The sequence below is a fragment of the Podarcis muralis genome, chromosome 14, assembly GCF_964188315.1.
Source record: "Podarcis muralis chromosome 14, rPodMur119.hap1.1, whole genome shotgun sequence".
Taxonomy (NCBI): Eukaryota; Metazoa; Chordata; class Lepidosauria; order Squamata; family Lacertidae; genus Podarcis; species Podarcis muralis.
In genome coordinates this window covers 18,956,880-18,969,303 of record NC_135668.1, presented here as the reverse complement: position 1 = coordinate 18,969,303, position 12,424 = coordinate 18,956,880, and the positions used below count along the sequence as shown (strand labels likewise).

General features: G+C 46.3%; 1 protein-coding gene across 4 annotated transcripts in view; it reads left to right on the top strand.

The window, feature by feature from the left end:
• Positions 1-12,424, top strand: part of ARNT2 (aryl hydrocarbon receptor nuclear translocator 2) — a 158,148-nt gene that overhangs the window by 128,668 nt on the left and 17,056 nt on the right. For all 4 annotated transcript variants that reach the window (XM_077918873.1, XM_077918872.1, XM_077918874.1 and 1 more), the window contains exons 13-15: positions 1,719-1,791; positions 2,820-2,943; positions 11,933-12,032. In XM_077918873.1, coding sequence (XP_077774999.1) covers positions 1,719-1,791; positions 2,820-2,943; positions 11,933-12,032 — 297 coding nt within the window. The remainder of the gene's footprint in view (positions 1-1,718; positions 1,792-2,819; positions 2,944-11,932; positions 12,033-12,424) is intronic.

The window sequence follows — 12,424 nt, the reverse complement described above, 5'->3', positions numbered from 1 at the left end:
ATGTGTCCTCGTAATATGATAAGAACCCATAAGAAGAACTGTGTGGAGTCTATCCAGTCCAGTATCCTTTTTTCCACCATGACTCATCCAGATGCTTCTGGGAAGCCCATAAAATTGATACCCCCTCCACTACTGTGGCTCCTCAGCAACTTGTGTTTGGAGGCATACCGCCATTGATCCTGGTGGTTCAATATAGCCATCATCGCTAATAGCCATTGATAGTCTTATCCTCCATGAAATTGTCAGTTCCTTGTTTAAAGGCCAGCCACCTAAATTGGTGGCTGTTGCCACATCTTGTGGTACTAGATTCCATAACATGTTCCATGTTAAGTCTATCCTGGATATGATCAGGGCTGGATTTAGGTTTGATGACGCCCTAAGCTACTTTATATGTCCAGCTGTCCTTTGTCAACAACAAATTGTTGCTTTTTTGTGTGTTGAATATATGCTATATGGTAATTTAGGGATCTAATAGGTATCTAGAGCCATTTGCCACTGTTGTTGTATGTAGGTTTTATTTTATTTGTTTTTTATCTCATATTTTGGAAATTTACTTCCAGGTTTTTTTCTTTAAATTTTTTTGAGGCCCCCAAGAGAGATGATGCACCTTTCAGCTTCAGTGGCTAAACCAGGGCTTTAGTATTATAAGAGGTGAATATGAGGGGAGCCAATTTCGTAAATTTGCTGTCCCGATAGATAACATGTAAGGTGTTCTGTGAGCAGTACAAATATTATTGAAGATGGTCTTTTTTAAAAGAGAGAGAGCACTGTATGCCATCATCTTTAGAGTTGATTTTATGAGTGTAGAAATCTATGCAGATCTGATTGATTAAAGAATCAGTTGTTCGATTCAAACTTATGTGATTAATGGACTAAGATTTCTTTAATTGGGTAACAGACCCAAAGCGGACCCATGCCAACTGGAAATATTCATGCGGAGAGAAAAATGTATGGTATATGAACCACCAGCCTCGTTGGTTTCAAATAAACTTACTTTTGGCATTTCCTAAAAAGCACCTGACACTGGACACAGATTATGTCTGCATCCGAGAGATTTATACAGGCATTTTTGACATATTTCTCTTCCTCATTCTGATTCATTTCACCTCCCCTGTATTGAATGTGTCAGTTTCCTTTGATGTAGAGGGCCTTGCTACTGCACATTTTAATTTACTTCCAAAGTTTTCCTAATTGGATTAAGGCTATCAGCCGCAGGGTGCCCCCCTCATGCATTCAGATGGCTTTATTTCCTTCAATCTTAGTAGGTTGCAATTGAGAACTTCAAAAAATTCTAAAATTGCCTGCCGGAAAGAAGCAGGAGCTCAGAGTTTTCTGCAGCTCCCATCCCAAATGCCCTTTTCTTTAAATTGGAAAATGATTTATTGCTGGAATACCTTACGGGGGGGGGGGGGGAGGTTACAAACACCTGCATGTCTCTAATTATGGTTCTGCATACGCAGACATCTCCTGCTTTGTTCCTTCCTGGTCCCACCAGTCACCCATCTTTCCTCTCCTGTGCTGGGGCAAAATTTAAAACCATGCTTGCTTCATCATTTGGGAAGGTGAACAGGTTGGACCAAGAGTGTATAGGGCAAGGAGGCGCACGTTGAATATTAAGCTGGCAAGTCACAGCCAGCCAGACAATCTTCCTGTCTGTTAAATATAGTCCTGCAGCCTCGAATGAACCAGCAGCAACAGTTTCTCTTTCCTTCTTCCAGGCAACTTCAGCAACAACAAGCAGAGCTTGAGGTGCACCAGAGAGATGGACTATCATCATATGACTTATCTCAGGTGAGACATACCTGGTGAGGTAGACTCCCTGTTTGTTTGTTTGTTTGTTTGTTTGTTTGTTTGTTTGTGTATAAAAATAGGCAGGAATTGGAAATCTAAACAACATCACAAGCACATACTGGCCTGGTCTACACATTTTGTTGTTTAGTCATGTCAGACTCTTCGTGACTCTATGGACCAGAGCACGCCAGGCTTCGAGAACACTGTCCAACCATCTCGTCCTCTGCCGTCCCCTTCTCCTTGTGCCCTCCATCTTTCCCAACATCAGGGTCTTTTCCAGGGAGTCTTCTCTTCTCATGAGGTGGCCAAAGTATTGGAGCCTCAGTTTCACGATCTGTCCTTCCAGTGAGCACTCAGGACTGATTTCCTTAAGAATGGATAGGTTTGATCTTCTTCCAGTCCAAGGGACTCTCAAGAGTGTCCTCCAGCACCATAATTCAAAAGCATCAATTCTTCAGCGATCAGCCTTCTTTATGGTCCAGCTCTCACTTCCATACAAACCATGTGGGGTCTACCCATAATACTAAGCTAACAGTTTAATGGGAACAAGCAAGTATGTGGTTGCACAGGGAGAAGATCACAGTCATGAGAGCTAAACCATGCTTTATCTAACCATCACAGGTGAACACAGGCTTGTGGTTTGTCTCACTCCAAACAAACCATGAGCTGTAACCAAGGTTTATTCTTGGCTCTGCCACTCATGGTTTGTTTGGGAGAAACAAATCGTTTACCCCAAGTTCTGATGCAGCACTAAGCCAAACCATGGCAGCAACATCAACCACAGCTTTCTCCCTGTCCACCGGAATACTTGATGCTACATGATAAGCCGTTGTTTGGGAATGAATGCCTGACACAGAGGACCCCTGGTTCATGTCCTGAAGAGCATTCAAATGGGCCAGAGTTGCTCTGTGGCAGTGCAGAAAATCATAAGACAATTGAATCTTGAAGCTTACTGCTGTTGGAAAAGGTGGAAGAAGCTTAGCCATAAAGGGGTGTGTGACTTCCTTCTTTCTGCCTGTTGCAAATAGGTACCTGTTCCAAGTATACAGTCTAACGTTCATGAGGGTGGGAAGCCAGTGGAGAAGCCTGATGCCATCTTCTCCCAAGAGAGGGATCCAAGGTTTGCCGAGATGTTCGCTGGCATAACTACTAGTAAGTAAACTCTGCTCTTAAGATTGTTGTTGGTATCGCTGCTATTTGTGATCCTCTATTCTGACAAAATACTTGTATCTTCAATAGATACTGAACCAAACATTCCCTTCCAATGTGCATACCTTGGGGAGGGGGCTAGTAAAAAAATAAAGGTAAAGGAGCCCTGGACAGTCCAGTCAAAGGTGACTATGGGGTTGCGGCACTCATCTCGCATTCAGGCCGAGGGAGCCTGCGTTTGTCCAGAGACAGCTTTCTGGGTCATGTGGCCAGCAGGACTAAACTGCTTCTGGTGCAACGGAACACCTTGATGGAAGCCAGAGTGCATGGAAACGCCGTTTACCTTCCCACCACAGTGGTACCTATTTATCTACTTGCACTAGTGTGCCTTTGAACGGCTAGGTTGGCAGGAGCTGGGACAGAGCAATGGGAGCTCACTCCGTCGCGGGGATTTGAACCGCTTACCTTCCGATCAACAAGCCCAAGAGGCTCAGTTGTTTAGACCACAGCACCACCCGTGTTCCTATAGTGGCTAGTAGCTGAGGATGGCTAGCAGGCCCCAAGCAATTACGTTTCCTTATAGGAAGGGGGGAAATCTGAGTCTGATGGCACCATGATCAAGTAGCACAGCTCTCCAGGGCCTCAAACAAGGTTCCCTCCAAGCCCTACCTAGGGATTAAACCAGGGACCTTTTGCATGCAAGGCAGATTCTCTGCAACTGAGCCACAGGCTCCTGCCTAGGCAGTAACAAAGGATTGTATCCAACAATGTTCTGCTGACAGTAAGCTGGTTGAACTTAATGGACCTATGTTAGCCGTATCCATTAATTTCAATGGTTCTGCTCTGAGTAAAACACTGTTAGATGCAGTCATTTTAGCCAAGTTCTTACAACCACATTCTGTGCTGCTTTCAGCAAAAGTAACCCAGTAAGTAACTCTGGTCTCATAGATAAGTTTTACAATGCAGCAGATTAATAAAGAAAGTTAAGTTTAGTAAAAGGGAAAACCAAGGGGCTTGCTTCTCAAACAGAGCCTGTCAGCCTGGTGGAGAACAGTACAGCAAGTAGCTATTCCATCCGTAAACAAGCCTAGTCTCTTCCTGGGTGGGAGGAGTGCTGTGTTTTTTCAGTAACAGTTTAAAGAAGTGATGTTTCCCCCCTTTTTATTGTTCCTAACCTTCCCTGCTGAGGATGAAGTTTTTACATTTGTTTTGAATTAATCATCGTGCAAGTAGCTCTCAGCTAAGTCCGAAACATCCCACTGTTTGCAACTAAAGAGAATGAGAAGATAGCCGCCAGGGGGTCCTTTCTAGGTACACAACGACCTTTGGCCAACAGGGGAAAACATTAGGTCTCCCTGAACTTGTTGTTCTGCTTACCTCACCCTGCCTTGACTTTTCAAAGTCGATCTGGGACACCGTAGGAACAGTCCATTAGCAACCAACAAGATTCTAACCTACAGCATCAGCCTGTGTCATCCCAAGCAATAATTGTCTCATGCTGCGTGGAGGCTCCCAAATGTCGGAAGAATTGTGGGAATGGTAGCAATGGGCCTGGACAGCTATAAAAAGGTAAAGGTACCCCTGCCCGTACGGGCCAGTCTTGACAGACTCTAGGGTTGTGCGCCCATCTCACTCAAGAGGCCGGGGGCCAGCGCTGTCCGGAGACACTTCCGGGTCACGTGGCCAGCGTGACATCGCTGCTCTGGCGAGCCAGAGCCGCACACGGAAATGCCGTTTACCTTCCTGCTAGTAAGCGGTCCCTATTTATTTTACCCACAGCGCCACCCGCGTCCCTTGGACAGCTATAGCCAGTCATTATAGACAAGTTGTGAGCCGGATGGACCAATGGTCTGACCCAGGCTTCCTCAACCTCGGCCCTCCAGATGTTTTTGGCCTACAACTCCCATGATCCCTAGCTAGCAGGACCAGTGGTCAGGGATGATGGGAATTGTAGTCTCAAAACATCTGGAGGGCCGAGGTTGAGGAAGCCTGGTCTGACCCAGTACACTTCCTGTACTCCTAACAACCCCTTGCTCTCAGGCGATCTCTCTTCCCAACACCACCTTCCTCCTCTCCTTACACACTTACTGTAGCTTAATTAATTAATTGGTTCCTGGTTTGAGGCAAAATGGCATATTCTGGAGAAGGGCCATAGCTCAGTGGAGGAGTAGATGCTTTGCATGCAGAAAGTTCAGTCCTTGGCGCTTTTACCCAGTGGATCAGATAGCGGGGGATGTTATCGATCTCTGCCTGAAACCATAGAGAGTCAAAGTACAGTGGTACCTCGGCTTAAGAACTTAATTCGTTCCGGAGGTCCGTTCTTAACCTGAAACTGTTCTTAACCTGAAGCACCACTTTAGCTAATGGGGCCTCCTGCTGCTGCCACGCGATTTCTGTTCTCATCCTGAAGCAAAGTTCTTAACCCGAGGTACTATTTCTGGGTTAGCGGAGTCTGTAACCTGAAGCGTATGTAACCTGAAGCGTATGTAACCCGAGGTACCAGTGTAGCCAGTGCTGGGCTAGATTGAATGGCGGAAAACAACAATACAGTTGAACCTCAGAAGTCGAACGGAATCCGTTCCGGAAGTCCATTCGACTTCCAAAAAGTTTGGAAACCAAAGCTCCTGCAGCCAATCGGAAGCCCCGTCGGATGTTTGGCTTCCAAAATCAGTTCACATACCAGAACACTCACTTCTGGGTTTGCGGCATTTGGGAGCCAAAACGTTCGAGAACTAAGCTGTTCGAAAACCAGGGTATGACAGGGTATAAGGCAGCTTCCTGTTTTTAGAGAAAGTGCACAGCTCACTGGCCTAGTTCATGCTTTGTATACAAAAGGTTCCATCTCTGGTATCTTGAGCTGGGCAGAAAAAGATTCCTCTCTGAAACCCTGAAGAGCCACTGAGCTAGATGGATCAATGGTCTGGCTCAGTGGAAAGCAACTTCCTGTGTTCTCATTATTTACATTTTCCCGCAAACAGGATTGCAAAACTGGGATTTGATCCTACTTTGTAGGGCAAGTGCAAACTATAGTTTGCTGTTTGTATGAGTTTTGCATACCAGGAAGGAACTAATTAAAGCAAATATGCAAGGGGTGGAAGTTGACTACAAGACTTAGATGAACGGCACAAGAGATGTTTTCATTTGTGTGTGTGTGTCCTTAATAAGTTCCACCTATGGCTTTCTCTAGATTAGGCACCATTTATAATTCCGTGTCCTTTTTTCCTTAAATGATAAAAAGTCGTATTTTTCACTTAGGTGTGATCAAAAATATACAGTCAAACCTGCAAGTTACTTCTAGGATTTAGCATTGTGTTGATTTTGGACTGGTTTTGTGCAAATAGTCCAAGCTCATGCAGAGGGGCCAATCTTGGTGGGGACGTTTGCTCTGCAGCCGTCAAGCACGTATCTTAGCAGGAAGAAAGAGCCATATGTTTATAAGCAGCATGTCTTACGAGACAGATTATATATATAAAACTGTCGAGGACATGGGCTGAGGTCAGAAGTTCTGCACTTGCTGAGAGTCCAAATTTGAAATTAAGGAACTCTCCTCCTACCCCCTGCCTCTGTGGAAACACACAGCCGAATACCAGAAATCAGATTTTCCAGGGAAGCTTCACTAGATGGCTTTCCGTCGGCACATCTTGGCCTAGCAAGTGGGACCTACAAGCAGATGTTGCAGTGCAGAGTGTTTCTGTTCTGGATTCCAGCCACTCCATTCCCCCCCCCCAAAAAAAAACCCTGTTTCTGCCTCCCCATGCCCAGTCAACCTTCCGTTGCCACTAGGATAGAGGAAGGTGCTTTCTAACAAATCAGGCCATTGGCCCATCCAGCTCAATATTGTCTGCACTGACCTGCAGTGGCTCTCCAGGGTTTCAGGCAAAGCCCTACCTGGAGCTTAAACATACAGAGCAGATGCTGTACCACTGAGCTATTATTGCTTTTCCATATGACGAACAATTGGATGGCCATAGAACATATTACATTGAGTCAGATCACTTGGTCCATCTGGCTCAGAGTTCCTTACACTGGCTGGCAGCATTCCCAGCCCTACCTGGACCTGGGACCTTCTCTCATCCAAGACAGGTGCTCTGCCACTGACCAACTTCCTACTGGGATGTCTGAGTTGTTCCCATTAAGGTGTCCCCCCCTCAATTTTTATTGTTCTTCTTCTGCAAACTACTTGGGGTTTCCCTGAACCTGCTGGTGCCTCCCTCTTGGGGGTAAAGGTAAAGGGACCCCTGACCATTAGGTCCAGTCATGGACGACTCTGGGGTTGCGGCGCTCATCTCGCTTTATTGGCTGAGAGAGCCGGCATACGGCTTCCGGGTCATGTGGCCAGCATGACTAAGCTGCTTCTGGTGAACCAGAGCAGTGCACGGAAATGCGGTTTACCTTCCTGCCAGAGCAGTACCTATTTATCTACTTGCACTTTGACGTGCTTTTGAACTGCTAGGTTGGCAGGAGCAGGGACCGAGCAACGGGAGCTCACCCCATCGCAGTGATTCGAACCGCTGACCTTCTGATCGGCAAGTCCTAGGTTCTGTGGTTTAACCCACAGCGCCACCCGTGTGCCTCCCCCTTAGGTGTAGGTAGTGTCACTTTGAGACCCTAAGCGGCAGCTCTTACAACCACTGAACATCAGCGTGAGAGATAGAGTGAATGATGCTGCTTCAAAAAGAGAATGTAAAATTGAGGGTCCCCAGTGTGTTCATTCTGTCCAGTTTTGTCCCCTAATGTCATTTCGGTGAATCTGCCATCATCACCTGAAGCCCTTCTCTGTGTGTCCCTTCCAAGGGACGGTGGCAACAGGAGAGCAGGCCTTTTTGGTGGTGACCCCCACCTGCTTGTGGAATGCTTTCCCTAGGCAGGCACACCTGGCAATATCTTTTTTTTTTTTTACGTGCCTGGCAAAGGCTTTACTCTTTACCCAGGCTTTTAGCCCTTAGTTTAAGGGGTGGCATTGTGGCTTTTTAAATGTGTGGGGGTGCAATCTGTAAGCCCTGAGGTGTTTTATCTGTCTAGCTTTGTTTTTAGATTTTTATTGGATGTTCTTCCCCCGTCCCCAGCCCCCAGAACGGGTCCCAGAGCGATCCCGAAGCTGTGTGCAGCTTCGCAATCGCTCTGGGAGCTTGCAGGGCTGGGGGCGGGGGAAGCCCGCCGCCAGCCTCCAAACCGCGTCGGAAGAGAGCGGGATGGCAGCGTTCCGCCTCCCCGCTGTCCCCCAAGCTTGTGGGGCTGGCGGTGGGGCTCTCCAGGCTTCAGCGAAAGCCTGCATTCGCCCCATAGAACGCACACACATTCCCCCTTCATTTTTGGAGGGGGAAAGTGCGTCCTATAGGGCGAAAAATACGGTATGTGAACTTGAGAACCTTATATGCTGCAGTTGTCAAAATTTTCATTAAGAAGAGATTTTACCCAACTTAAATTTCATTTCATGCACCTTGGAGTAGTTTCTGGATCAAACACAAAACATTCCTTCGTTTTTTATGCAATTGTTTGCGGGGGATTTCCTTTCTGCAGTAATGACGGTATATATTACTACGTGTTCATGTCCAGTTTTAGGGAATCTAAAACAGAAGTTGTTTGTTTTTATACAATCATTTGTGGGGGATTTCCTTTCGGCAGTAATGACGACAAATGCTACTACGTGTTCATGTCCAATTTTAGGGAATCTAAAACAGAAGTTGTTTAGCAGTTTCTGGAGCTTTGGCATGTATGTGAGTCTAATGGACAAAAGTTGACATTGAGAAACAAAGAGGTCATGTTAAAAAATCATTGTATGTAGTTATTAAGCTTTTCCCCTTATCTTTCCTCCAAGAAGTTCAAGGTGATACAATGAATTCTCTCTTCCCATTTTATCTACACAACAACCCTATGAGGTAGCTTAGCCTGAGAGAGAATGACTGACCGACACACCTGCATGCTGTGTGGGGATTTGGGACTGGGTCTCCCTAGTCTCTAACCTACTGCTCTTCAACCTTGGCTCCCCAGATGTTGTTGGACCACAACTCCCATCATTCCTACCATTAACTAAACTGGCTGGGGATGATAGGAGTTGCAGTCCAACAACATCTGGGGACCCAGAGGTGAAGAACTGCAGCCCTGACACCTTGACCTCCACACAGTGCTCTAGTGTCACCAGTTTTGCTTTGACAGCTGCTAAATCCTACCAGCTGCCCACCGACTCGTCTCCAAATATCTGAGATCAAGCTCTGAGGAAATGCTTTTTAATTGTTGTGCAATGCCTTCAGGTCAATTTGCGGCTCTATGTAACGTTGCAGTTGTTGTTTGCAGTGCGTTTTAGGTTCCCGAGATTTGTTAATGGCCGAAGGCCAGGAAGACAAATAAGCTTGAACTGAACTGAACTAGATCCATCCCTGGTCAGCAACTAAGTCTTTAACTGCCTCTGACTCACTTCCAGGAGCCGGGCAAATGGCTGTTTTAGCATACACATTCTGGCGGTGAGGCCAGCCCTCTCCTCACATGCTTCAGCTGCTGGCTCTGCAGTCTCACAACTCCTGCACAGAAACTCACATTTTGAACCTTGTGGGTGTGGAGAATAGCTTGCGGCTTGTGAGCAAAGCAACACAGGCTTATATCAGGTCTGATTATTTAAGAATGGTGGAAGATGTCTTGTACCAAGTCAGACCATTGATCCATCTATCTCACTATTATTTACACTGACTGGCAGTAGCTTTTATACAGGGTTCTCTCCCGGCCCTGCCTGGAGATGCCAGGGATTTAACCTGCTGGCAAAACACAAGTTCTACCACTCTGCTACGGTCCTTCAAGCCTTTTCTGTCTAGTCCAACCCTGTCTTTTCTGACTGGCAGCAGCTTGCCAGAATCTCCTCCAGCAGAGAGCTGTCTTTCCCATCACTTCCTGTGTGCCTCATCCTTCTAAACTGGAGGTGTCAGGGATAATAATAGTAGTAGTACAGTGGTGCATTGCAAGACGAAAAGAATCTGTTCCGCGATTCTCTTCGTCTAGCGTTTTTTTCATCTTGCGAAGCAACCCTATTAGCGGCTTAGCGGCTTAGCGCTATTAGCGACTTAGCGGCTATTAAAGGCTTAGCGGCTTAGCTGCTAAAAGGCTATTAGCGGCTTAGCGGCTTAGAAAAAGGGGGGGCGGGGAAAAAATCGCAAGACTAGCAAGACGTTTCGTCTTGCGAAGCAAGCCCATAGGGAAATTCGTCTTGCGAAGCAACTCAAAAACGGAAAACCCTTTCGTCTAGCGGGTTTTCCGTCTTGCAAGGCATTTGTCTTGTGGGGCACCACTGTAGTAGTAGTAATAATAATAATAATAATAATAATAATAATAATAATAATAATTTATTTATTTATACCCCGTCCTCCCCAGCCAAGTCCGGGCTCAGGGCGGCTAACAAGCAATAATAAAAACAAGTTGAATGAATACAACTTAAAAACAAGATTAAAATACAACATTAAAACATTAAAATGCAGCCCCATCGCAGGAGGAGAAAGGAAAAAGAAAGAGGGGGAGGGAATCAAATTGACTCCAAGCCAAAAGCCAGGCGGAACAACTCTGTCTTACAGGCCCTGTGGAAAGAAATCAGATCCTGCAGGGCCCTGGTCTCATGAGGCAGAGCGTTCCACCAGGACGGAGCCAGTGTTGAAAAAGCCCTGGCTCTGGTTGAGGCTAATCTAACTTCCTTAGGGCCCGGGACCTCTAGGGTGTTGCAATTTATGGATAGAATCCAGAACCCTATGCATATAAGGAACGTGCTCACTCACCGCGCCACAAAGCAGCTGCTGTAGATGTTAGATTTTGAGCACTGTTAAAGGTGCCAAATTGTATGTACTGTACGTTTTGTATTGTAATGATGCACCTGGGGAGGGAACTGTTTCTACCTCCCCGTTCAAGGTCCAAAATGAAAAGCTTTTTCCAGGTCAGACATAGGGGTACATCTGTCTACACTAGGATTATCCATTTCAACTGGCAGTGACACCCCAGGGTCTTAGTTAGAGAGAGGTATTCTCCATCACTGGCTACCTGATCCAGCTTTAATGCTAAGGATTAATCCTGGAACCTTTTGCATTAGAAGCATGTGCTCCACCACCGAACTATAGCAGAGAAGCAGCAGACAGGGATAGTGCTACGTGGATAATTGAGTGTGTGCTGCTACACTCCAAATCCCCATCTCCCACCCCCTGCCCCCACCACGCCCTGCAACACAAGGCCAGCAGCCTTTATTCAGATCTTTACTCAGGCTAATAGCAGTACAGGTTTAGTAGAAAGCACTAGGTCCAGGAGCCAAGAGTTCAGGATCTGTGGGGAAGGCAAGAGATACGGCAATGGCAAGACCCAAACAGAAGTTACAAAGATGTCCCAACAACTGCCATGCACCTCCCGCCAAGCTTTTAAAGATGAGGCAGGGTGTGCTCACTCATGAGACTCTCACTCTATGATCCATCTGTGTGTGCAGCTGCCTGCTCCTTCAGGATGGGTGCAGCTGCTGCCACCTGCAAAGACAGCCCTGGACTCACAGTGACAAGCCCTCCCCTTCTACCTCCAGCATCTCTTCTTCAGCTTCTCCCCTGGCAGGTCATAGTCCCTCCCTACACACACACAAAGTTTTGATGGGATGTGCAGAGCTTCCTGGTGGGTTATTCTTAAAGGAATGTGGTTAAAAAATTGACCTGTCTGTAGCAGCCTTGCACATAAGGCCGTGAATGTAACTAGCCTGAAAAAGTGTGCATTGGCATAACTGTGACCTTGGGAGCAGCCCTGCTAGTATAACTGGAGTGCAAGATTCTCCCATTAGGCCTGAAACAAGTTGTTAATTTCCACATTGTTTATAAAGGTATCATTGAAAGGGAGCCCTACCAACTTTTGGTTTTGGTTGCGTGCATTCTGTAATAGTTGTTGTTTAGCTACAAGAGACCATTTTCCTATTGCTGCGCAATGTGCATTCCCTGTGCGTTCCCATCCCGTTATCCTGAAATGGCTTTTTCCGTGCTTGTTCTTGCAGCAGATAAAAAGATGATGCCTTCAGCGTCCACAGCCGGTAACCAGCAGATCTACTCTCAAGGGAGCCCCTTCCAGCCAGGACATTCTGGAAAGTCGTTCAGGTATTGTACATGGCAGCGGAATGAATCACAAGAAAGGAAACACAATTGTGTAAGAGTCATAGATGACGACAACCCTTAATTCTTAACAGCATCATGGCTTAATTTTTCCTATTGGAAAGAATCCCTGTGGCCACATTCCAGAAATCACTTTGCCCTGGAATCATCCACTAATTGGATTTTTCGGGATCTGAAATTTTGTATGGGCCGCATCATGGTGTTTTTGCAAATGTACAGTGGTGCCCCACAAGACGAATGCCTCGCAAGACGAAAAACTCGCTAGACGAAAGGGTTTTCCGTTTTTTGAGTCGTTCCGCAAGACGAATTTCCCTATGGGCTTGCTTCGCAAGACGAAACGTCTTGCGAGTTCTTGCGAGTTTGTTTCCTTTTTCTTA